This window comes from Anolis carolinensis, chromosome 4, assembly GCF_035594765.1.
Source record: "Anolis carolinensis isolate JA03-04 chromosome 4, rAnoCar3.1.pri, whole genome shotgun sequence".
Lineage (NCBI taxonomy): Eukaryota > Metazoa > Chordata > Lepidosauria > Squamata > Dactyloidae > Anolis > Anolis carolinensis.
In genome coordinates, this window is record NC_085844.1 from 3,519,019 (window position 1) to 3,546,518 (window position 27,500).

Here is a 27,500-nt window from a genome sequence, read left to right on the forward strand (position 1 = left end):
AATCCCCAGCTCCGGAGGCTGATGCCTTATCCATTAGGCCACTGGGCCATCCCTGGGAAAAGCCCTGGAATGCGCAGAACAAAAGGGCCATTGTGTGTGTGTCACTGCAAGCGCATGGCACCGTGCAATGCAGTGCATGCGTCCCCAGGCCATGCAAGCGAATGAGGCTCATGTTGTATTTCCTTTCTCTCTTTGCAGAGCTGCGCATGCTGCCGTACATGATCACCATCGGAGACGCCATCCACAACTTTGCAGATGGCCTGGCCGTTGGGGCCGCTTTCTCCTCCTCCTGGAAGACCGGCCTGGCCACGTCCTTGGCTGTCTTGTGCCACGAACTGCCCCACGAACTAGGTATCCCGTGCACGGCCTCTCAGGTGTCCGCACTGCAGAGTTAACCCACTTTGATACCACTTGCGCTACCATGGCTCAATGCAATGCGCATACTGGGAAGATGTGTTTTTGCAACATCTTCAAAACCTTCTCTGCAAAAATGCTCCCAAGATTGCATCAACTGGGTTAACTGCACGAGCACTCAGAAGTCTGCACTGCAGAGTTAACCCACTTTGATACCACTTGCGCTACCATGGCTCAATGCAATGCGCATACTGGGAAGATATGTTTTTGCAACATCTTCAAACACCTTCTCTGCAAAAATGCTCCCAAGATGGCATCGCACTAAAGTGGTTTCAAACTGGGTTAACTGCACGAGCACTCAGAAGTCTGCACTGCAGAGTTAACCCACTTTTATACCACTTCCGCTACCATGGCTCAATGCAATGCGCATACTTGGAAGATGTGTTTTTGCAACATCTTCAAAACCTTCTCTGCAAAAATGCTCCCAAGATTGCATCGCACTAAAATGGTTTCAAACTGGGTTAACTGCACGAGCACTCAGAAGTCTGCACTGCAGAGTTAACCCACTTTGATACCACTTGCGCTACCATGGCTCAATGCAATGCGCATACTGGGAAGATGTGTTTTTGCAACATCTTCAAAACCTTCTCTGCAAAAATGCTCCCAAGATGGCATCGCACTAAAGTGGTTTCAAACTGGGTTAACTGCACGAGCACTCAGAAGTCTGCACTGCAGAGTTAACCCACTTTGATACCACTTGCGCTACCATGGCTCAATGCAATGCGCATACTGGGAAGATATGTTTTTGCAACATCTTCAAACACCTTCTCTGCAAAAATGCTCCCAAGATGGCATCGCACTAAAGTGGTTTCAAACTGGGTTAACTGCACGAGCACTCAGAAGTCTGCACTGCAGAGTTAACCCACTTTTATACCACTTCCGCTACCATGGCTCAATGCAATGCGCATACTTGGAAGATGTGTTTTTGCAACATCTTCAAAACCTTCTCTGCAAAAATGCTCCCAAGATGGCATCGCACTAAAGTGGTTTCAAACTGGGTTAACTGCACGAGCACTCAGAAGTCTGCACTGCAGAGTTAACCCACTTTGATACCACTTGCGCTACCATGGCTCAATGCAATGCGCATACTGGGAAGATGTGTTTTTGCAACATCTTCAAAACCTTCTCTGCAAAAATGCTCCCAAGATGGCATCGCACTAAAATGGTTTCAAACTGGGTTAACTGCACGAGCACTCAGAAGTCTGCACTGCAGAGTTAACCCACTTTGATACCACTTGCGCTACCATGGCTCAATGCAATGCGCATACTGGGAAGATGTGTTTTTGCAACATCTTCAAAACCTTCTCTGCAAAAATGCTCCCAAGATTGCATCGCACTAAAGTGGTTTCAAACTGGGTTAACTGCACGAGCACTCAGAAGTCTGCACTGCAGAGTTAACCCACTTTGATACCACTTGCGCTACCATGGCTCAATGCAATGCGCATACTGGGAAGATATGTTTTTGCAACATCTTCAAACACCTTCTCTGCAAAAATGCTCCCAAGATGGCATCGCACTAAAGTGGTTTCAAACTGGGTTAACTGCACGAGCACTCAGAAGTCTGCACTGCAGAGTTAACCCACTTTTATACCACTTCCGCTACCATGGCTCAATGCAATGCGCATACTTGGAAGATGTGTTTTTGCAACATCTTCAAAACCTTCTCTGCAAAAATGCTCCCAAGATGGCATCGCACTAAAGTGGTTTCAAACTGGGTTAACTGCACGAGCACTCAGAAGTCTGCACTGCAGAGTTAACCCACTTTGATACCACTTGCGCTACCATGGCTCAATGCAATGCGCATACTGGGAAGATGTGTTTTTGCAACATCTTCAAAACCTTCTCTGCAAAAATGCTCCCAAGATGGCATCGCACTAAAATGGTTTCAAACTGGGTTAACTGCACGAGCACTCAGAAGTCTGCACTGCAGAGTTAACCCACTTTGATACCACTTGCGCTACCATGGCTCAATGCAATGCGCATACTGGGAAGATGTGTTTTTGCAACATCTTCAAAACCTTCTCTGCAAAAATGCTCCCAAGATTGCATCGCACTAAAGTGGTTTCAAACTGGGTTAACTGCATGAGCACTCAGAAGTCTGCACTGCAGAGTTAACCCACTTTGATACCACTTCCGCTACCATGGCTCAATGCAATGCGCATACTGGGAAGATGTGTTTTTGCAACATCTTAAACATCTTCTCTGCAAAAATACTCCCAAGATGGCATTGCACTAAAGTAGTTTCAAACTGGGTTAACTGCACAAGCACTCAGAAGTCTGCACTGCAGAGTTAACCCACTTTGATACCACTTGGCTGCCATGGCTCAATGCAATGCGCATCCTGGGAAGATGTGTCTTTGCAACATCTTCAAAACCTAGTCTGCAAAAAATGCTCCCAAGATTGCATTGCACTAAAGTGGTTTCAATCTGGGTTAATTGCACAGTGTAGATACACGCCTGGTTGGCCTTTGTTTGCAAACACCGGCTTGAGCATAAGCAATCATAGGAAATAATAATAATACAGTAATAATAATACTGATCTCTACTGATCTCGTTAATTTGCAATCAATAATAATAATAATAATAATAATAATAATAATAATACTGATCTCTACTGATCGACTTAATTTGTAACCAATAATAATAATAATACTGATCTCTACTGATTGACTTAATTTGCAACCAATAGTAATAATAATACTGATCTCTACTGATTGACTTAATTTGCAACCAATAATAATAATAATATTGATCTCTACTGATCTATTTAATTTGCAACCAATAATAATAATAATAATAATAATACTGATCTCTACTGATCGACTTAATTTGCAATCAATAATAATAATAATAATAATAATACTGATCTCTACTGATCTAGTTAATTTGCAATCAATAATAATAATAATAATACTGATCTCTACTGATTGACTTAATTTGCAACCAATAATAATAATAATACTGATCTCTACTGATCTATTTAATTTGCAACCAATAATAATAATAATAATAATAATAATAATAATAATACTGATCTCTACTGATCGACTTAATTTGCAATCAATAATAACAATAATAATAATACTGATCTCTACTGATCTAGTTAATTTGCAATCAATAATAATAATAATAATACTGATCTCTACTGATCTAGTTAATTTGCAACCAATAATAATAATAATACTGATCTCTACTGATCTAGTTAATTTGTAATCAATAATAATAATAATGATCTCTACTGATCGACTTAATTTGCAACCAATAATAATAATACTGATCTCTACTGATCAGTATTATTATTATTATTATACACAATATTATTATTAATATATTATACATATATTATTATACGTGAACAATCGAGGTCAGGTGCTTGAATTCTACGCTCCAGCAAGACTATGTAAATAAAGACAAGAGCCGCTGGTTTCAGCTGACTTTGTTCTGCTTCTCTTTGTATGGGTCATTTGAGGTCAGGGCTGGCCATTGAGCCCCACTTTGCTTACCTTCTTCCCATTTCTTTTGCAGGGGACTTTGCGGCCCTGCTCCACGCCGGCCTGAGCGTCAAGCGGGCTTTGCTGCTGAACTTTGTGAGCGCGCTCACGGCCTTCGTGGGTCTCTACATTGCACTGTCGGTCAGCACCGGGGAGCAGTTCGAGGCCTGGATCTTCACCGTGGCCACGGGCCTCTTCCTCTACGTGGCCCTCTGCGACATGGTCAGTCCAAGGGAAGGAGATAAGAGAGCATCACAATTGCAGCCCTTGAATGAGGACTTTGGGCTAATAAATATAATAATAAACTGAGCCTGAGCCAGGAGTGTGATGCTGCAGCAAAAAAGGCCAATGCAATTTCAGGCTGCATCAGTAAGAGTCTAATGCAGGCACAGGCCAACAGTTGGTAGAACAATATAATCTCTAAAATCAGGACAGTAAATAAAGAACAACACTCTGAAAACGGGGAAATTCCAAACAGGAAAATACCAGGGCCAGCTAACACCTCCCAATAAAGGATTCCCCCAGGCAGGAAGTATCCAGTCTTTGAAGGCCATTAAATGCTAATCAAGGTGACTAATTGCAGCATTCATACTTGCCGCACTGAGACTATTAATTGCCATTCAACCTGGTCAACCAAGGATTCCATAAGGTAGAAAGCGGCCAGGTTTGCAAGCAGCAAGGCTATTCAGTGCTATTCATCCTGGCCTAACAATGATTCCCCTACAAAGAAAGTAGCCATCAAATATATGCGACAGAGGCTTAGGTGTTGGAAGAACAGTAACAAGTTTATTCAGGCACAAAGCTTACTGGTTACAATGTTGTTTCTCACTTAGAGGTATTCTTATTAACAGTTACAATATTAGAATGAGATGAATTAAACTCTCTAAAGTGTCACTTCTTTTACTCAAAGTAAGTAAAACCTATTCCTCTACTCCTTTCCAACTCTTACTTCAAAACTTGGACTATCCAGTGACTTCAAACCACAGTCACCCCTGTGATATACTATCACAGATTCTCTGTGCCTTACCAGGTCACGGACTAGATTAAATAAGTCACCAAACTTATTTAAAAACTGACTCAAAATGAACAATTGAGCCTCCTTGATCCCATCAATCTGGAATCAATCTGTTAATGTGGGATTTGTGTATTGGTAGTGTTTAAATGAAATTTGTGCCTTTCCTGTATTGCATACTGATTGCATCATCCAGAGTGTAACATAGTCTGGAAAGAGTTAATTACTGAGAAACTGTGATGTCCTTGATGTGTGGCTGGAACCAGGGAGTGTCCAGACACAAGTGTGTGTGCATTGCTGATTGCATCAGTTCTGTTCTGTACTGTTCTGAGTTGAGTCGAGTGCTGTCTGTTGGGAGTCAAGTCCTGTGTCCATTGTCTGCAAGTCTATTTGTCTTGATTACTGCTTTCAGTAAAACTTATATAGTTTTACCATCGGCTCTGATGTCATTTCGTTCAGCGTTCCACTGACTCCATCCAACTGCTGCTGCGCTGTGTAAATTACTCTATCTTCCCTGTGCCTCATCAGAGCACAGACTGACTCTCTTTTTTAAACACTGCACTTCTTCCACTAAACGGCAGTTGGCTGCGCCTACTTCTCCATGGCAACCAGCCTCTGAGTGCTGAGATGCAATAACTGTAATACTTACCCTTTTAAAACATAAACACACAATTAAACATAACATCTGTAAACGAAAATTTGTACTTCTTTATACCATACATCATGGTGTCTTTACAAACCACAATAGAAGAGTGGGCTGGATGTCCTTTGTATGTCTGATTATATCTCCATTTTCGTCTCTTGCAGCTGCCGGCGCTGATGAATGCGCGTTGCAAGCGGCCCTGGCTGCTGTTCGGCCTGCAGAACCTGGGCCTTCTCTGCGGCTGGGCCATCCTGCTCCTGCTCTCACTCTACGAGGACAACATCGCCCTCTGAGCCTCTTCTCCCCACAGGTCTGACTCTATGGGCCGGGCATCACCAAAGGACACGTCTCTCTCTTGCCGTCCGTCCGTCCGCAGAGGCTGCGAGTTCAAATCCGCGCTTCGCCGGAGACTGGGGTGCGGAAATATTGGGGAGAGGCCGTGCAAGGCTGCAAACTTTGCAAAACTTTGGAGAAACGGGACCAACGGGGCAAAGCCTATATAGCGCTGCCCTCTCCGGACCAGAAGTATTTTAGTTTTCACTGTGTGCAATTTTCAAGACAGGGTTCTTGCCCTGAGCTTCTTCCCTTTCCATTGAAAATAACGATCAAAGACACATACATGCCCTAGACAGTTTTCAAGACACATCTGAATCCAATTAGCATGCAGTCGTCATAATAATGAATGCATATGTGCCCTATGCGTTTTGCAAGGCAGCACTCTTGCCCTGAGGTTCCTTCCTTAAGATGCCATTCACATTAAATAATAATAAATACGTACATGCCATATGGGTTTTCAATGCATGCTTGAATGGCATTCAGATTTTAATAATAATACAGTAGAGTCTCATTTATCCAAGCTAAACGGGCCGGCAGAACCTTGGATAAGCAAATATCTTGGATAATAAGGAGGCATTAAGGAAAAGCCTATTAAACATCAAATTAGGTTATGATTTTACAAATTAAGCACCAAAACATCATGTTATACAACAAATTTGGCAGAAAAAGTAGTTCAATACGCAGTAATGTTATGTTGTAATTACTGTATTTACGAATTTAGCACCAAAATATCATGATATATTGAAAACATTGATTACAAAAATGCGTTGGATAATTCAGAACCTTGGATAAGCGAGTCTTGGATAAGTGAGACTCTACTGTAATAATAATAATAATAATAATAATAATAATAATAATAATAATATACATACATACATGCCATATTGTTTTTTTCAATGGATATTTGGATGCCATTTAGATTTTTAAACTATACATACATACATACATACATACACAGACATACACATGCCAAATGGATTTTCCAATGCACATTTGAATGTCATTTACACTAAAAATAATAATACAGTTCATACACGCCGTATGCATTTTTAATGCACATTTGGATGCCGTTCATGTTAGAAATAATAACAAGTTACATACATATAATTTGCAATTTTCAGTGCACATTTGAATGCCATTCAGAATGAAAATAATAATAATTTGTAAATGCCTTATGGATTTTTCAATTCACATTTGAATGTCATTCGGATTTTTTTAAAAAAATAATAATGATTAAAAATACATACATGCCATATGCATTTTTCAAGGCAGTGCTCTCGCTCCTCAATTCTTCCCTAGATCCTCTGACCTCCATGCATTTATTTATTGTATTGCAAACTTAGATCCTATTTTTGTGGAGAAAAAAGCGGGACATGAATCCAGAAAAAAATAAACAAAAATAAATTATTATGGCTCTTTTTTTGCAAATGCGTCTTCTTTCTCTTTTGTCGTACATTGAGATGAAATGTACCTTTTCTCTTTATACCTATAAGTTGAGTTTCTTTCACACTAGACAATTACAGCGGTTTGATATCTGTGTGTCAACTTCAGCATTGAATTGTGCTGGAAGAACAAGATTCCTAGGGAGAACATTTAAATAATCATCATCATCATCATCATCATCATCATCATCATGCCCTGGCAGAATATGTAAAGCAAAGTGAAGAACCTGTGAATCATAGAATCATAGAATAGTAGAGTTGGAAGAGACCTCATGGGCCATCCAGTCCAACCCCATTCTGCCAAGAAGCAGGAAATTGCATTCAAAGCACCCCCGACAGATGGCCATCCAGCCTCTGCTTAAAAGCCTCCAAAGAAGGAGCCTCCACCACAGTCCGGGGCAGAGAGTTCCACTGTCGAACAGCCCTCACAGTGAGGAAGTTCTTCCTGATGTTCAGGTGGAATCTCCTTTCCTGTAGTTTGAAGCCATTGTTCCATTGTGTCCTAGTCTGCAGGGCAACAGAAAACAAGCTCCCTCCCTCCTCCCTGTGACTTCCCTTCACATATTTGTACATGGCTATCATCATGTCTCCTCTCAGCCTTCTCTTCTGCAGGCTAAACATGCCCAGCTCTTTAAGCCGCTCCTCATAGGGCTTGTTCTCCAGACCCTTCATCATTTTAGTCGCCCTCCTCTGGACGCTTTCCAGCTTGTCAACATCTCCCTTCAACTGCGGTGCCCAAAATTGGACACAGTGTGATTCCAGGTGTGGTCTGACCAAGGCAGAATAGAATAAGGGGGAACTTGACTTCCCTGGATCTAGACGCTATTCCCCTATTGATGCAGGACAGAATCCCATTGGCTTTTTTAGCAGCCGCATCACATTGTTGGCTCATGTTTAACTTGTTGTCCACGAGGACTCCAAGGTCTTTTTCGCACACACTGCTGTCAAGCCAGGCATCGTCCCCCATTCTGTATCTTTGATTTCCATTTTTTCTGCCGAAGTGAAGTATCTTGCATTTGTCCCTGTTGAACTTCCTTGTGTTAGTTTCGGCCAATCATCTCTCTAGTCTGTCAAGATCGTTTTGAATTCTGCTCCTGTCTTCTGGAGTGTTAGCTATCCCTCCCAGTTTTGTGTCGTCTGCAAACTTGATGATCGTGCCTTCTGACCCTTCGTCTAAGTCGTTAATAAAGATGTTGAACAGAACCGGGCCCAGGACGGAGCCCTGCGGCACTCCACTTGTCACTTCTTTCCATGATGAAGACGACGCATTGGTGAGCACCCTTTGGGTTCGTTCGCTTAGCCAATTACAGATCCACCTAACCGTAGTTTTGTCTAGCCCACATTTTACTAGTTTCCTTGCCAGAAGGTCGTGGGGGACTTTGTCGAAGGCCTTACTGAAATCCAGGTAGGCTACATCCACAGCATTCCCTGTATCGACCCAACTCGTAACTCTATCGAAAAAAGAGATCAGATTAGTCTGGCATGACTTGTTTTTGGTAAATCCGTGTTGACTATTAGCAATGACCGCATTTGTTTCTAAGTGTTCGCAGACCACTTCCTTAATGATCTTATCCAGAATTTTGCCTGGTATTGATGTGAGGCTGACCGGACGGTAATTGTTTGGGTCGTTCTTTTTTCCCTTCTTGAAGATAGGGACCACATTCGCCCTCCTCCAATCTGCTGGGACTTCTCCCGTTCTCCAAGAACTCTTGAAGATAATTGCCAGTGGTTCTGAAATAACTTCCGCTAGTTCCTTCAATACTCTTGGATGTAGCTGATCTGGCCCTGGGGACTTGAATTCGTTTAGAGTGGCCAGGTGTTCCTGGACAACTTGTTTCCCTATTTGGGGTTGGATTTCCCCCAATCCTTCGTCCATTCCATGTTGCTGAGGTTGAAGATGGCTTTCTTTTTGTGAGAAGACCGAGGCAAAGAAGGCATTAAGCAGTTCCGCCTTTTCCCTATCCCCTGTCACCATCACCCCATCTACTCCTTGCAGTGGCCCTATCGCCTCCTTTTTCTTCCTTTTTCTACCAACGTAAGCAAAAAAGCCTTTTTTGTTGTTTTTTATGTCCCTGGCAAGCCTGAGCTCCTTTTGCGCTTTAGCCTTGCGAACCTTTTCCCTACAGGTGTTGGCTATACGTTTGAATTCTTCTTTGGTGATTTCTCCCCTTTTCCACTTCTTGTGCATGTCACTTTTGAGCTTTAGCTCAGTTAGAAGTTCTTTGGACATCCATTCTGGCTTCTTCGCATGTGCCATATTTTTTTTCTTTGTTGGCACTGTTTGCATTTGCGCCTTGAGTATTTCACTTTTAAAAAATTCCCATCCATCGTTAACTCCCTTGTCTTTTAATATTGGCATCCATGGAATGCTGCTCAGTATTTCCTTCATTTTTTGGAAGTCAGCTCTCTTAAAGTCCAGAATGCGTGTTTGACTTGTCTTAGTTTCAGCATTCCTTTGTATTGCAAACTGCAGGAGCACATGGTCACTTGCCCCTAAGGATCCGACGACTTCTACTGTATTGATCAGGTCTTCCACATTTGTTAAGATTAGATCAAGAGTTGCTGATCCCCTTGTTGCCTCTTCTACCTTCTGGACCATAAAATTGTCTGCAAGGCAAGTGAGGAATTTGTTGGACTTTGTGCTCTTGGCCGAGTTTGTTTTCCAGCAGATATCAGGATAGTTGAAGTCGCCCATGACTACTATATCTTTTCTTTGTGCCTGTTTGGTCAGCTGTTGACAAAAGGCTTCATCAAGTTCTATATCCTGGTTCGGAGGTCTGTAGTAGACACCCACAACGAGATCTTTTTGAGTCCCGGTTCCCTTGATTCTTATCCAGATGCTTTCAAGCTGGTTTCCCAGATTACAGTCTTGCATTTCTTCTGCAACATAACTGTTTTTGACATATAAAGCTACTCCCCCTCCTCTCCCCTTTGTTCTATTTCTGTGAAAAAGGTTATAGCCCTCAATGGCTACATTCCAGTGATGGGAGTCATCCCACCAGGTTTCAGTGATGCCTATGACGTCGTACGTGTGGTGCTGTGTTAAAAGTTGGATTTCGTCTTGCTTATTTCCCATGCTCTGAGCATTAGTGTAAAGACATGTAAGCCCCTGTGACCTCCCCTCGAACTGTTTATTTGGGATTATTGTGCTCTCTGTACTTGGTCCTTGCTGTGTTTGTGCAGCCCTCCGTTTAGCCTTCCGGCGGTTCCCTGTGGTCGTGGGTAATATAGTGTTTGCCAGGCTGTTGTTCCCCTCCCCCAGTGGATCTAGTTTAAAGTGCGCCTGATGAAGTTTGTGAGTCTGTGTGCAAAAAGATGTTTTCCTACTTGTGTGAGATGCACCCCATCGCTTGCCAGTAGTCCATCCTCTTGGAAGAGTAGACCATGGTCAAGGAAGCCAAAATGCTCCTCTTGACACCATTTTCTGAGCCAGTTATTGACCTGTACTATTTTTCCGGCCCTTGTAGAGCCGTGTCCTACAACAGGGAGGAGGGATGAAAAGATCACATGTACATTACACAGTTTTAGCTTACTTCCGAGGGCTCGAAAATCATTTGTGATCTTTTGAAAAGTATGCCTAGCGGTGTCATTGGTACCTACATGAATCAACATAAGGTGGGGAGGGTGATGGGGCTTTAGGAGCCTGCTGAGCCTCTGAGTGATATGGTGTATTTTTGCCCCCGGGAGGCAGCATGTTTCTCGAGCCATCCCATCTGGTCTGGAAATGATGGCTTCCGTTCCTCTAAGGAGGGAGTCACCTACTACCAAGACCTGTTTCCTTTGAGGATTGACAGGGTCCCTTTTGTGCAAGACAGTGTGTATGTCCCCTGAAGAGTGTTCCTGTTGAAGTGAATCATGCAGGTGTAAAGTGTTGTCCTCCTCCTCAACATCCCCAGTGCATTCATCAATGACAATCCATTGAGATGCGTCCAAGAGCCCATCACTCTCCCAAGGGTGTTCCTGCTGTGCCTCGTCTTCAATTGGGGATGGAGCATTTGCATGATTACATAAGTGTGACTGTGGCGATGCATTGTCCCCGTCAGGGCTATCCCCTGCGCATTGATCAAGAGTGGCCCACTGAGTGGTATCTAAGTAACTGTGGTCCTCCACAAGATGTGTTTCCTGATTGTTTGTTAATGGTGTGAGAATTTGGAATCTGTTGTGCAAATGCAGCTGAGCAGAGGAGTTTTGTGGAGGCTGCCTGGTCCTGTGTCTCTTTCTATGGGTGACCTCCTTCCAAGCCTGAGAGTTGTCTACCTTTGAGTTGATCTCCCCATAAAGTTCCTGATCATGGTGGTGTTGGTGTGATGCAGGTTGCAGATCTACAGCAGCGTTTGTGCAGTGTCCAAGAAGAGCTCAAGTGCCTGAATGTCTTAATGCGGGCCTCGAGTTGTTCGATCCTCTGCTCCATCAGAGTAATCTGTTTACACTTGGTGCAGGTGTAGTTGAGTAGTTGTTGTGCAAAGAAGGTGAACATGCCGCAACTTGTGCATGTGGTGGCAAGTATTTGCTGTTGATCCATCTCTTGGTGAGTGAAGTGACCGAGCAGGATTGTGTGTGTTATGGGCAGAATGCTATCCACCTTCCTGTGTGTGTGTGTTTTAATGTTGTTTTGTTTATTGTATATACTGTAAGAACGTGTTGTAGTGTAGGGGTGGGTTAGACAACGCTGGCTCAGAAAGCTTCAACAGGAAGCCAACACTTTCAATAACAATAGCCTTGCCTCAGCTTCCAAACAACAGCAGACAGCAAGCCTTAATTACAGCTAGCCCACACTCAAGAATCAGCCCAGACTCAGGTTTTTAAAGGTAAAGAGTCCAACAGACACAGTTTTTTTAAGGCTATCTAAGAAAAGAGTAGGCAATCTAAGAAAAGAGTGCACACTCTCAGGTTTTTTAAGGAATTAGACAGGCCTTACCCAAACCAAGGAGCAAGCTGCCTTCCTGCTTCCTCTCCTCACCTCTGCGTGAACTCTGGCTCAGAAAGCTTCAACAGGAAGCCAACTCCTCAAAGCACAGCAGACTTAAAACCAGTACAAGAAACTACAAGCTACACTACAAACTAGAGCTGGCAGCTGGCACAACAAAACATTGCATGGACAGTTCCTTGACAAAATTGAAGGAAAAGCTGATAAGGAGAAGACCTGGCTCTGGCTCACGAATGGGACCCTGAAGAAGGAGACAGAAGGCCTGATCCTTGCAGCCCAGGAGCAAGACATCAGGACAAAGGCAATTCAGGCCAAGATCGAAAAATCAGCTGATGACCCAAAATGCAAACTGTGCAAGGAAACCGATGAAACCATTGATCATATCCTCAGCTGCTGTAAGAAAATCGCACAGACAGACTACAAACAGACGCACAACTATGTGGCCCAAATGATTCATTGGAACCTATGCCTCAAGTATCACCTCCCTGCAGCAAAGAACTGGTGGGATCACAAACCTGCAAAAGTATTGGAAAATGAGCACGCAAAGATACTGTGGGACTTTTGAATCCAGACTGACAAAGTTCTGGAACACAACACACCAGACATCACAGTTGTGGAAAAGAAAAAGGTTTGGATCATTGATGTCGCCATCCCAGGTGACAGTCGCATTGACGAAAAACAACAGGAAAAACTCAGCCGCTCTCAGGACCTCAAGATTGAACTTCAAAGACTCTGGCAGAAACCAGTACAGGTGGTCCCGGTGGTGATGGGCACACTGGGTGCCGTGCCAAAAGATCTCAGCCGGCACCCAGTGTGCCCATCATCACCGGGGCGTAGGCATCCTGTGATGATGCAGCATGTCTCATTAAGAGTCACATCCACTGTTTTAATGTGGTGAGATGTATTTCACACTGGGCATGAGTACTCAGCAGCAGAGCAGCCAAATGCAAGGGCAGGTGTCTTCACTGTGTCAGGTTGCGATCCCCAGGTTGTGCCAGTCAGCATTTGTACGATGTTATTTCCAGCACCCACTTTTTGCTTGATATTCAAGTAGTGTTTATTGTAAGTCAGGGCACAGTCCAGGGTGACTCCCAGGTATGTTGTTGTGCTGCCATGCTCCAGCGGGATTCCTTCCCAGGTGATCCTCAGAGCTCGAGATGCTTGTCTGTTCTTAAAGTGGAAAGCACACATCTGCATTTTAGATGGATTAGGGATCAGCTGGTCTTCCCTGTAATAGGCAGCAAGAGCACCTAAAGCTTCGGGGAGCTTCTGTTGACTGATTGGCTGTTGCTAAGAGGTTTGGTTTTACCTGTCTCAGGTGTGTCAGGTTTGTGATAGTAGGTATGTGAACAGCTTAAAACAGTCGTCAGTCCAAATGCTACGTTGTGTCCAAATTTCATAGCAATCGCTGAAGTAGTTTGGGAGAGATGAGGTCCTCACAAATGGACATTATATTTTTATTTATATAGATGTGTGTGTGTGTAATTAAATTAAAATGCATATACCTATTATAAACTATATATAAATTATAAAATATTTCTATATCTATATATATCTATATATGCACACACACTAATATAGTGTGTGTGTGTGTATATATATGTGTGTGTGTATGTATAATTAAAATTTATATATTCATAATATAACCTATATATAAATTATAACATATTTCTATTTCTATATATCTACAGTAGAGTCTCACTTATCCAACACTCGCTTATCCAACGTTCTGGATTATCCAACACATTTTTGTAGTCAATGTTTTCAATACATTGTGATATTTTGGTGTTAAATTCGTAAATACAGTAATTACTACATAACATTACTGTGTATTGAACTACTTTTTATGTCAAATTTGTTGTATAACATGATGTTTTGGTGCTTAATTTGTAAAATCATAATGTAATTTGATGTTTAATAGGCTTTTCCTTAATCCCTCCTTATTATCCAACATATTCGCTTATCCAACGTTCTGCCAGCCCATTTATGTTGGATAAGTGAGACTCTACTGTATATATATCTATATATGCACACACACTAATATAGTGTGTGTGTGTGTATATATATGTGTGTGTGTATGTATAATTAAAATTTATATATTCATAATATAACCTATATATAAATTATAAAATATTTCTATATCTATATATCTATATATATCTATATATGCACACACATTAATATAGTGTGTGTGTGTGTATGTATAATTAAAATGTATATATTCCTAATATAAACTATATATAAATTATAAAATATTTCTATATCTATATATCTATATATATCTATATATCCACACACACTAATATAGTGTGTGTGTGTGTACATATATGTGTGTGTATGTATAATTAAAATGTATGTATTCCTAATATAAACTATATATAAATTATAAAATATTTCTATATCTATATATCTATATATATCTATATATGCACACACACTAATATAGTGTGTGTGTATATATATATGTGTGTGTGTGTGTGTATGTATAATTAAAATGTATATATTCCTAATATAAACTATATATAAATTATAAAATATTTCTGTATCTCTATATATACATCTAATATAGTGTGTGTGTATATGTGTGTGTGTATATATATGTGTGTAATATTACGTGTATATAATACCTAATACAGTAGAGTCTCACTTATCCAACATAAACGGGCCGGCAGAATGTTGGATAAGCGAATATGTTGGATAATAATGAGAGATTAAGGAAAAGCCTATTAAACATCAAATTAAGTTATGATTTTACAAATTAAGCACCAAAACATCATGCTATACAATAAATTTGACAGAAAAAGTAGTTCAATGCACAGTAATGCTATGTAGTAATTACTGTATTTACGAGTTTAGCACCAAAATATCATGATATATTGAAAACATTGACTACAAAAATGCGTTGGATAATCCAGAACGTTGGATAAGCGAGTGTTGGATAAGTGAGACTCTACTGTAATACCTAATATTTTGCTTATGTAAATACAAAAATCTGACAATGAACACTGTACATGTCCTCAAGAGGGCGCTGTTGCACGTGCGCTTAATGGGGAACATACGGACACGCCCCCTGTCCCTGAGCCAATCAGAGGCAGAGCCGGCATCTAGTCCCCGCCCCTTGTCAAAGCACTCCCTCCTCTGGCCCCGCCTCCTCTCGAGGCCGCTCTCGCCGTGTCTGCGTCAATAGTTCCGGCGGGAACGGTTTCCGGCCGGACCTGTCTTGGGGATGCACGCCGGAAGTTTGGTTTGAGCGGCGAGGCGGGGGAGGTAAGCCCGGTTTGGAAGGTGGCGGCGCGTGAGCGTGGAAAAGCTCGGGCGGTGGGCACGGTCGCGGGTGGGAGGGGAACATATTAAATGGGAAATCGGGAAGGTGTCTCGAAATAAGGGGCCGTGGGAAAATGGTGACCGCTCCTTTCGTTCCGCTTCATTCCCGATATCGAAGCCATGATGTCTCCTTTTTGTGGATTAAAGCCCGCTACACACACACACACACAGTAGAGTCTCACTTATCCAACATAAACGGGCCGGCAGAACGTTGAATAAGCGAATATGTTGGATAATAAGGAGAGATTAAGGAGAAGCCTATTGGACATCAAATTAGGGTTGTTGTATGTCTTTCGGGCTGTGTGGCCATGTTCCAGAAACATTCTCTCCTGACGTTTCGCCCACATCTATGGCAGGCATCCTCAGAGGTTGTGAGGTTGTGAGGATGGTTATAGAGGTTATAGGCCTCTGAGGATCCCTGCCATAGATGTGGGCGAAACGTCAGGAGAGAATGCTTCTGGAACATGGCCACACAGCCCGAAAGACATACAACAACCCTGTGATCCCGGCCATGAAAGCCTTCGACAACACATTGGACATCAAATTAGGTTATGATTTTACAAATTAAGCACCAAAACATCATGTTATACAACAAACTTGACAGAAAAAGTAGTTCAATATTCAGTAATGCTATGTAGTAATTACTGTATTTACGAATTTAGCACCAAAATATCACGATGTATTGAAAACACTGACTACAAAAATGGCTTGGATAATCCAGAACCTTGGATAAGCAAATGTTGGATAAGTGAGACTCTACTGTATGAAGAAAAACACTCCCAGAATAGCCCTCAGCCCATATTAAATCTCTCATGCTTGGAATTGGAATCCCCATAATCTTCCAAAAACAGAGTACAGACCTCTAATCGAAAGCATTGAGTAGCCACGACGTCTGCAAAGTCAATCAGTGAGGGTGGCTGCAAAGAGGTAGCCTGGCTGTTGTTGCCTGGGGGGCACCCTCTGTTTGGGAGGTTTTAACTGCCCCTTGATATAACATTGAGTAGCCATGAAGTTTGCAAAGTCAACCAGTGAAGGTAGTGAAGCAAATGGAGTGTGTATATATAAGGTAAAGGTTTCTCGTGACGTTAAGTCCAGTCATGTCTGACTCTGGGGGTTGGTGCTCATCTCCATTTCTAAGCCGAAGAGCCGGTGTTGTCCATAAACACCTCCAAGGTCATGTGGTCGGCATGACTGCATGGAGCGGTACCTATTGATCTACTCACATTGGCATGTTTTCGAACTGCTAGGTTGGCAGGAAATGGAGCTAACAGCGGCCACTCACGCCGCTCCTGGGGTTTGAACCAGGGACCTTTCGGTCTCCAGCTCAGTGCTTTAATGCACTTTGCCACCGGGGCTCCTGTGTATATATACCTGTGGAATAATGTCCAAGGTAGGAGAAAGAACCCATTTCTGACTTTGAAGCAAAGGAGAATGTTGCTATTAGCTGGCTTGAACAGCACTGAGCAACTATGAAGTTTGCAAAGTCAATCAGTGAGAGTATCTGCATAGAGGTAGCCTGGCTGTTGTTGCCTGGAGGCATCCCCTGTTTGGGAGGTGTTCACTGACACTTGATTGTTTGCTGTCTGGAGTCCTGCTGTGGAAGTGGTTCCCTTCAATGGTTGGGCCACACAGTTTACAGAAAACCAACACACATGGATAGATACCTACATACATAAAAAACCCCAACCATCACCTAGGTCTAAAAAGAAGTACAGTAGAGTCCCATTTATCCAATGTTCTCTTATCCAATGTTCTGGATTATCCAATGCAGTCTGCCTTTTAGTAGTCAATGTTTTTGTAGTCAATCTTTTCAATACATTGCAATGTTTTGGTGCAAAATTCGTAAATACAGTAATTACTACATAATATTGCTGTGTATTGAATTGCTTTTTCTGTCAAATTTGTTATAAACATGATGTTTTGGTGCTTCATTTGTAAAATCATAACCTAATTTGATGTTTTATAGGCTTTTCCTTAATCCCTCCTTATTATCAAACATATTCGCTTATCCAACGTTCTGTCGGCCCGTTTTATGTTGGATAAGTGAGACTCTATTGTACAATCAAAGCCCTGGCAGTCCGTGCAAACAGGTCTGCGAACCGCACCTTCTCCAATGTGAACTGAACCACCTAAATTGGGCTCTACAGGCCAATGGAGACTTCACCACAGGCATCAGGATTGCATAGCATTGAGCTATGACAATTAAATTAGAGATGATGCCCCTCTAAGAAAAGCTCCAGGGACTCCTGAAGCAGATTCCCCTTTTCTTTGGCTCAGCCCTAAGATTCCCATATGATGCAAATCTAATGTGCACCCTAATTTTGGCAAGGTATTGTCGAAGGCTTTCATGGCCGGGATCACAGGGTTGTTGTATGTCTTAAGGGCTGTGTGGCCATGTTCCAGAAGCATGGCCACACAGCCCGAAAGACATACAACAACCCTTTGGCAAGGTAATTTAGCCAAAAAGAAATGAGCATTAGATGCGAGTAAATATGGTACAGTGTTCCATATTTACTTCGATATGCAAGATTCCCCAATTTCAAGTCATGCCTGTTCTACCTCCCAGTCCCGCCCTCAGTCATCATTCCTACTTAGTCCCATTCCCATGTTAGATGATGCCATGTCAGATGACTCCTTTTCTCTCCCACCAGTGGAGATAGGCTCCTTCCTTAAACAAACAAGCACATTTGGAGGCTTTCCTTCTCAGGACAGCTGACTATCCCCTTCAAATGGCAACTCCAATCAGCCAACCCATCAGGGGGAAGAGGGTTCTCACGCGTGGGGCTCCATAGAGGTGGTGTGGAGGGGGGGGAGGAAGAACGGTCACTTGCGACCCAGGGAGAAGCTCAACAGAGTTTTTGCGACCCTGGAGAGGAATAGGTGTGGTAGTCTTCAGGACAGACCCCCCAGCCTTCAGGTCATGCTTTTGAACGTCAGATCCATCAACGGTAAGACATCTGTCATTCAGGATTTGATCTTGGATGAGGGGGCGGATCTGGCATTCATCACTGAGACGTGGTTGGACGAGCTGGGTGGGGTGAATCTCACCCAGTTGTGTCCACCGGGTTTCGGGGTGCATCAGCAGGCCAGGGTTGGGGGGAGGAGTCGCGGTGATCTTTCGGCAGTCCCATCGCCCTGATCAGATGCGCCGTTCCGCAATCTTCGAGGTTTGAGTGTGTCTTCCTGAAGGTGGGAGCCCGAGACAGCTTGGGGATTCTGCTGGTGTACCGTCCACCCTGCGACCCAGCAGTCTCTCTGTCCGAGCTAGCAGAAGTGGTCTCTAATGCGGCCTTGGTCTCCCAACAACTTATAGTTCTGGGAGACTTTAACATCCATGCCGAGACCACATTAACAGGTGCAGCTCAGGATTTCATGGTTGCCATGATGACCATGGGGCTGACTCAAGTTATATCTAGGCCCACACATCAGGCGGGACACACATTGGACCTTGTCTTCATTGTGGACGGTGGGACAGTCAGAGTGGAAGAGCAAAACATTCTTCCATTGTCATGGTCTGACCATCATCTGATCTGTTTAAGTTTCGCCGTGTCCTCTAACCTCCGCAGGGGTGGTGGACCCACTAAGATGGTCCACCCCAGGAGGCTGATGGATCCGGATGGACTCCTGAGGTCTCTTGGGGATCTTCCTGTTCTGGAGACTGGCGATCCTGTTGATGTCCTGGCTGATCGCTATAACAGCGAGTTGGCAAGGGCACTGGACACGATTGCTCCCAAATGTCCCCTCTCGCTGCGTAGAGTCACGTCGACTCCTTGGTTCACTGAGGAGCTGGCTGTGATGAAGCGTGCGAGGAGGGGACTAGAGTGCATCTGGAGGAAATCTCAGGATGTGTCTGACCAAGCACGGGCTAAAGCCGCTATTAAGGCTTACTCCGTGGCTCTGCGAGCAGCCAGGAAAGCTTTCATGACTGCCCGCATAGCAGCCAACAGGCCATCGGAGTTGTGAACAGCGAATCCGCGAAAAGTGAACCGCGAAGTAGGGAGGGAACACTGTATTTGAAAAGATGTCATATTGTGGAATGGGCAAGATTGTCTTCTGCTGCTTTGGAGAGTTTGGCTTAGGACACAAGAGATCCACAGATTCAAATTGTAGGAAAAGAAATTCCACCTCCACATTAGGAAGAACTTCCTGATGGTAAGACCTATGTGGCAGAGGAAGGCTGGGAGTGTGTATCCTGGCCTGATCAAAGGGGGTTAGACTAGATGGCCTTTGTGGCCTCTTCTAACTCTGTCATTCCTTTCAGTAGCTTCATTCTCTTGATAGGCTGACAACTGTTAAGCCCCAGGTTGAGGTCTGGCCATGGTTTAATAAATTATAATAATAATAATAAAAATAATAATCCTTATATACCGCCCTATCTCCCAGATGGAACTCAGGGTGGTTTCCAATCATAAAAACAACACATACATTACATAGCAACATAATAACACATTATTAAGCAAGGTAAAACAATACAATTATATAGCAATAAATAACACACAACCTGATCAAGGGGACAGGAACCATAAACCCAATATATTGAAATGTATCATTTTAGGCTAGATAAATCTTGTTCAATATATTCAGGCCCAGAGATCGGCGGTAGTCCAATGTAATTACTCAAAAACCTTCCGACACCACCAATTCTTCAGTTCCTTACGGAAATTGGATAATGTAGGGGATTGCCTGATCTCTTTTGGCAGCTGGTTTTCAACCCTTATTGGGTTGCTGTGAGTTTTTTTAGGCTCTATGGCCCTGTTCCAGTAGCATTGCCATGGCCATACAGCCTGAAAAACTCACAGCAACCCAGTGATTCCGGCCATGAAAGCCTTCGACAGCACAAACCCTTATTGTTGTTATTTTTCCCTTTTTCCTCCCCGCAGGCAGCCTGCCGCCATGTATGCGGTCTACAAGCAGGCGCACCCTCCCACGGGGCTGGAGTTCTCCATGTACTGCAATTTCTTCTCCAACGCCGAGCGCAACTTGGTGGTGGCCGGGACCTCCCAGCTGTACGTTTACAGGCTCAACCATGACTCTGAGGTAGGCTTCTCTAACTTTTCGTTGTTACGGGACGTGCTGATATGTGAGGTGTTTATAGTTTCCAGATCACGACCTTCCTGAACCGTTGCAAGCTGGATAGTAAGTGTCCCAGAAACAAGCAAAAATACAGCAGAGTCCTTTCACAGCATAAACATGCTTCAGTCCGTCGATCAGCAGTCCAACTGCCAGCATCTGACCTTGTCTACACACTGTTTAACAAACTCACAGATTCAGGTTTTCATCCAAAATATCCGGAGGCTTTAATCTTCATCGTTACAATATATACAAATATGCAATCATGATTTGCAGATCCACTTTCCTTGTCCTTGCAAATAATCAGAATCTCATCAGGTAGTCAGATATTAGGCATGGGCCAACCATAGAAGGATGGATGGTTGGATAGATTGAAAGGTAGGTAGGTAGGTAGGTAGATGATAGATGGGTTGATGATATTGGATGGATGGATTATATGAAAGGTTGGATGGAGATATATATATATATATATATATATATATACACACACACACACACACACACACACACATACTGTATATATATACAGTAGAGTCTCACTTATCCAACACTCGCTTATCCAACGTTCTGGATTATCCAACGCATTTTTGTAGTCAATGTTTTCAATATATCATAATATTTTGGTGCTAAATTCGTAAATACAGTAATTACTACATAGCATTACTGTGTATTGAACTACCTTTTCTGTAAAATTTGTTGTATAACATGATGTTCTGGTGCTTAATTTGTAAAATCATAACCTAATTTGATGTTTAATAGGCTTTTCCTTAATCTCTCCTTATTATCCAACCTATTCGCTTATCCAACGTTCTATCGGCCCGTTTATGTTGGATAAGCGAGACTCTACTGTATAAGGATGGAGTAAGTGATGGATGGTAGGTAGGTAAAAGGCAAAGGTTTCCCCCAACTAATGTGGATGCTTGTTTGGATTTTTATATAATTTTTATATAATTTTGTTTGACTGCATGTAGTTTAATTTATTGATGTTAGGTTTAATTTATTGATGTTAGACTTTAAATCGATGTTAGGTTTTAATGTTATTTTTATATGCAGGGTTTCTCTGGGATTTTTATGTCAGTATTTGTTTGTTTACGGAGTCATTGAATGTTTGGCATTTTATATTGGAATCCTCCCTGAGTCCCCTTGGGGAGATAGGGCAGAATACAAATAAAGTTGTTGTTGTTGTTGTTGTTGTTGTTGTTGTCGTTGTCTCATATGCAGTAACCTATGCAGATAGTCACACCCAGTCACACAGGAGAGAGAAAGATGGATTTTTTCATCCTCCTTATATAGCCACCTGCTATATAGAAGGCACAGACAAAAAGTCTCCCTCTAATGCAGTGGTTCTTAGCCTGGGATTTCTGGGAGTTGTAGGCCAAAAACATCTGGGGACCCCAGGTTGAGAACCACAGCTCTAATGTACTCTTTCTTTGCAGATTCATGTTATTTGAGTGATTATATTCCTTCTGCTTATGTGATTGTTTTAGTCAATTGTTGTTTTGTTTTTGTTTCTAATTCTTATAGCGTTTTATAGTGTTTTCAGTGTTTTATTGTACAATGTTTTATGCTGATTTTATATTGGAAACCGCCCTGAGTCCCTTTCGGGAGAGAGGGCGGTATACAAATAAACTTTTACTTACTTACTTACTTACTTTGGAAATATTGTGTGCAACAGGAAAACGAGACACACATTAGCAGAAAGGTAATTTGTAGAATGTAGATTAACTTTATTGCCATTGTACAATGAAATAAGATGCTTTCCCCAGCAAACACCACAAAACAACACACCCATCCCTCCACACTCTCATTAATGTCACATCAGTGTGAAACCGTGGAGTCCAACATAGCCACAGCTGTGTTGTCGAAGGCTTTCATGGCCAGGATCACAGGGTTGTTGTATGTTTTCCGGGCTGTATGGCCATGTTCTGGATACTTCTGGAACATGGCCATACAGCCTGGAAAACATGCAACAACTCCATAGCCACAGCTCTAGGATCAAAGCTGTCTCTCAGTCTGTTTGTCCTTGTCTTTGTCACCCTGTACCATCTGCCAGATGGTAATAATTTAAAAAAAAAGAATATGCTAGGTAAGATGGATCCCCCAAAATGCTCTGAGCTTTCATAAGGCTGCAGGTCCTATAAAGTTCTTCCAAAGACGGGAGAAAGAGGTAAACCATGGGACTTAAAACAAATAGATGGGGAATAGAGAAAGAAGTAAAGAAATACTATTGTCTACATGACTTTATGATGATTCTCTCTCTCTCATCATGCCCATTCTTTCTCAGGACTGATGTTGTTCTTCTGTTTTCTCTCTTAGTCTACCACCAAAAGCGACAGGAGCTCAGGTGAGTCCTGCGGTGCTGATAGTAATGGAACAAATTGAACAAACACATTTTAGGAGGGTCTTTTCAGACAGAGAATAACTCATTCTGGAAAGGAGATATGGGATACAGCAATTGGGTATCTTTGTATTGGGTTTGAAGAAGCATCAACAATAGTATATAGATAGAGCAATGCGGGACAAAGGGCAGTGGTTTCCTGCTCTCTTGTTTTAAGATTATCTTCTTATCCTAGATTATCTGGTAATGGAAACTCATATAATCCAGTTTAAAGCAGATAATCTGGGATCCGATCCTGGAATATAAGGCAGTGTAGAAGGGGCCTTATATATATGTATTTCTTTCGGCCTGCATGTTGCAGTCACTTCCCATTCTTCTTCCTCCCCAAAGTCTTTCGTTGTCATTTGGTGCATTATTACCCTTCTGTTTGAGAAGGGAGTTTTGGATATATTTTTACTGGCTCTTTACTGTGATTCTTTTAAATACGGTTATGTTTCATTCTGTTTCAGTGTTTACATATTTGTATATTTTAAATGGTGCAGTTATACTTTTAATGTAAGCCGCTTTGAGTCTCCTTCAGGAGAGATAAAGCGGAGTATAAATAATAATTAATAAATATATAAATAAATAATGAAGTTTCCTTGCCCCACGAGGCCTTACACAGAGACATGAGAGTCAGCCTTAGAGATCCTTCTGCCAAAGTTAGGAAGTTTTTCTTTCTGTCTATATATGAGGGTTGAATGAAAAGTAATGCCTCCACCTTCGTAACTCCTCAGATGATGGCAGTCCTGGTGTGCGGCAGGTCCTGGCTTGTTCAGGAGACTCTCCTCTATGGTTCCATTTGGCGGGAAGCCTTAGCATTGAACAGTTGTGTTGTTAAAGTGTGAAGTATGGAACCCTGCGCAGACGGGGAGCCTTAGCATTGAACAGTTGTGTTGTTAAAGTGCAAAGTATGGAACACTGCGCAGACGGTCAGTCAATGCAGCTTAAGCAACGTACAGTCACTGAATTCTTGACAGCAGAAGGTGTCACCCCAAAGGAGACTCATCAGAGAATGCAAGCTGTTTGTGGTGATTGTGTTGATGTGAGTCCTGTGTGTCGTTGGGAGAGTAAGTTTAAAGATGTTGAGGTGGGAACATCTGACTTGCGTGACAAAGAGTCGGACGTCCTGTGACAGCAACCACCGAGTTTCACAAGCAAAAGACTGACAGATGGATTCAGGACGATCGTTGTATCACTCAGAGAGAAATTTCAAGCATAATCGGCATTTCACGAGAACGTGTGGGTCACATGATTGCTTTGCTTGGCTGTCGGAAGATCTGTGCACGATGGGTCCTGTGAGACGTTGGTTGCGGAATCAGAGTGTCAACTTCTTCTGTGACGGCTTCAGAAAACTTGTTCATTGTTGGCAGAAATGTTTCCAATTGTCTGGTGATGATGTGGAAAAGTGAATAGTGGTAGTTAAAGAGCACGTTCTAAGGATTATTTCTGCGTTTGATTTATTAAAATATTCCCATCCATACTGAAGTATCAAAGGTGGAGGCATTACTTTTCATTCAACCCTCGTGTTACCTGCAACAGAGCTTCCTGCGCATTTTCTCTCCTGTTTCCTACCATAAGCTTCTATGTAACACTGGCTACACTGCACTCTGCTTTAGAAACCAGATATTCTTAATGCTTTGAAGGTATGGATGGAGAACAAGGTGTGCATTATCTCCAGAGTCTTTGCTTCTCTTACGTGCTTCTTTCTCTTGCTCAGAGGGCAAAAGTCACAAGGAGAAACTGGAGCTGGTGGCTGCTTTTTCCTTCTTCGGGAACGTCATGTCCATGGCCAGCGTACAGCTTGCGGGAGCCAAGAGAGATGCCCTCCTCCTCAGCTTCAAAGATGCCAAGGTGGGTTTGTCATTCTGGAAGAGTTCTGGACAGATAGACTGAGTCCAAAATCATCCTCCCTGATGATTCAAGTTGGTGGAGGGTTTTCCTCGGACATGAGCAAACTTGGGCCCTCCAGGTATCTTGGACTTTCAAAATTCCTAACAGCCCTGAGGGCCCAAATTTGCCCATGCTTGACCTTTGCAATCTACAGAGCCCTTCCCAGAGCCCTTAGAGGGTCCCTGTTCACACTTAGCTCTTGATGACTGGTTTGTTATGATGATTTATTACATTTATATACTGCCTTTCTCCGGAATTGGACACGAGGCAGCTTTATTTATTTATTTAATACGTTTATATCCCGCCCTTCTCACCCCAAAGGGGACTCAGAGCGGCTTACAAATTAAATTTACATACAATATTATATCATTAGCATAGCACAATACTGGCAATAAATTACCATATTGTACTATATCCATATATTGTAATATTATTAATAATATTTCATGTAATATATAATTAACATTATTATATTGTACTAGCTGTGCCCGGCCACGTGTTGCTGTGGCAAAGTGGTGGTGGCATTGGTTTAAAATTGTTGTGTAATTTTTATTTGATGTTATTTGTATTTTTTAATTAATTTTATTGTAAGTTATCTTTTTATTTATTATATTTTATTATTTTCTTGTATTATTTTTAGTTATTTTCTGCTATTATAGTATTTTATTGTATTATTTTTTTAAGTTTTTTTAATTACTTTTTATTGGGTTGCTAGGAGACCAAGTTGGAGGAGCTTAGCCTTTTAACTGGCAGCAATTGGATAAAAGCAATTATTCCTCTCTCTCTAATTAGGACTTTATTTTTCTTTTCTTTTTGTTGTATCAACCTAGAGCCATGGATGATGGGTTGTGTCGTCAAATTTCGAGGTTGGGGGGCCTGTAGTTTTGTTGTTTTGTGGGTCGCCGTGATGCCATCACTCTTTTATATATATAGATTATTAGTATTATATTGTATTACAAAATAATATTATTAATATTAATATTATTAATAGTGTAATACAAAATAATAATATTAATATTATGTGCATATACAATATACAGTAGAGTCTCACTTATCCAACATAAACGGGCCGGCAGAACGTTGGATAAGCGAATATGTTGGATAATAAGGAGAGATTAAGAAAAAGCCTATTAAACATCAAAATAGGTTATGATTTTACAAATTAAGCACCAAAGCATCATGTTATACAACAAATTTGACAGAAAAAGTAGTTCAATATGCAGTAATGCTATGTAGTAATTACTGTATTTACGAATTTAGCACCAAAATATCACTATTGAAAACATTGACTACAAAAATGTGTTGGATAATCCAGAACATTGGATAAGCCAGTGTTGGATAAGTGAGTCTCTACTGTATATAATATATAATTAACATTATTATATTGTATTATTGGTATTATATTGTATTACAAAATAATGTTATTAATATTAATATTATTAATAGTTTAATACAAAATAATATTTTAATATTATTTATTTATTTATTTATTTCAATCATTTATACCCCGCCCTTCTCACCCGGGGGGACTCAGGGCGGCTTACAAGTGGCAATTGATGCCGTTACACTGATATACAATGAACTAAAACGTTAATATTATGTGCATATACAATATATTATAATATTATATATTATTGTAAATTATTCAGAACAATTATTGTATATTTATTGTTGAAGGCTTTCATGGCCGGAATCACTGGAGTGTTGTGTAGCTTCCAGGCTGTCTGGCCATATTTTAACAGCATTTTCTCCTGACGTGTTGCCTGCCACAGATGCAGGCAAAACGTCAGGAGAAAATGTTGCTAGAAGACATTGGCCAGGAAGCCTGGAACCAACACAACCCCCCAATTATTGTAGGGCTGATCTATCTGCCCATCTAACAATAGGATGCCTGGCCATGATTATTTTGCACTTTATTGACTGTTTTAACTGTGAAACTACCTCTCCCATGTTGAAGTTTTCTGCACTCTGGCCCAGATCCGTGTTTTTAGCCTTCCCGTTTTTAATCATTTTATGCTGTATGCCGACTTTTATGACTGTTTACTGATGTTGATGTTTTATTGATGCGACATTTGTTTTATTCTCGATAGTTGTTTTATTGTTTTATTGCTGCTGTTGTATTGTTGTCGGGCATGGCCCCATGTAAGCCGCTCCGAGTCCTCCCGGGGAGATGGGTCGGGGTATAAAAATAAAGTTGTTGTTGTTGTTGTTGTTGTTGTTATTATTATTATTATTATTATTATTATTATTATTATTATTATGCCCACGTACAGTTGTCCCTCCACATTTGTGGGTTTTACTTGGATTACTCATGGATTTTGATTAAAAGATTATCTCCAGAAATCCCTAGGTCTGTCCTCAGTGTGAAGTTTTCAAAATTTGCCGCTGGTGAAAGAAGAGCTGTGGAAGAATAAGGATTCAGATCCAAGCATGACTGGGCCAGGCCCTTGTTTAGTTCTGCTTCAGCTAGCCATTCTGCAACAGAATTTTTTCAAAAACAGAGAAGGAGATTCAGATGAATACTCTCTTTCTCACTGTATTTGGTGGATGCTGATCTCTGTGTTTATTTTC

The 27,500-nt window shown here is 41.8% G+C and overlaps 2 protein-coding genes and 1 non-coding gene across 5 annotated transcripts in view; 2 read left to right on the plus strand and 1 right to left on the minus strand.

The window, feature by feature from the left end:
- Window positions 1-48, minus strand: part of trnar-ccg (transfer RNA arginine (anticodon CCG)) — a 73-nt gene extending 25 nt beyond the window's left edge. The window contains exon 1 of the tRNA in view: window positions 1-48. This exon is cut by the window's left edge and continues 25 nt beyond it. This is a non-coding gene — a tRNA (tRNA-Arg).
- slc39a4 (solute carrier family 39 member 4) overlaps window positions 1-7,304 on the plus strand; it is a 72,205-nt gene extending 64,901 nt beyond the window's left edge. The window contains exons 10-12 of the mRNA XM_062979887.1: window positions 199-351; window positions 3,940-4,127; window positions 5,725-7,304. Of these exons, the coding sequence (XP_062835957.1) occupies window positions 199-351; window positions 3,940-4,127; window positions 5,725-5,853 (470 nt within the window). The 3' untranslated portion in view covers window positions 5,854-7,304. The remainder of the gene's footprint in view (window positions 1-198; window positions 352-3,939; window positions 4,128-5,724) is intronic.
- An 8,090-nt stretch (window positions 7,305-15,394) lies between these two features.
- cpsf1 (cleavage and polyadenylation specific factor 1) overlaps window positions 15,395-27,500 on the plus strand; it is an 86,802-nt gene continuing 74,696 nt past the window's right edge. For all 3 annotated transcript variants that reach the window (XM_062979890.1, XM_062979888.1, XM_062979889.1), the window contains exons 1-4: window positions 15,395-15,532; window positions 20,470-20,626; window positions 22,976-23,003; window positions 24,757-24,890. In XM_062979890.1, coding sequence (XP_062835960.1) covers window positions 20,483-20,626; window positions 22,976-23,003; window positions 24,757-24,890 — 306 coding nt within the window. In that variant the 5' untranslated portion in view covers window positions 15,395-15,532; window positions 20,470-20,482. The remainder of the gene's footprint in view (window positions 15,533-20,469; window positions 20,627-22,975; window positions 23,004-24,756; window positions 24,891-27,500) is intronic.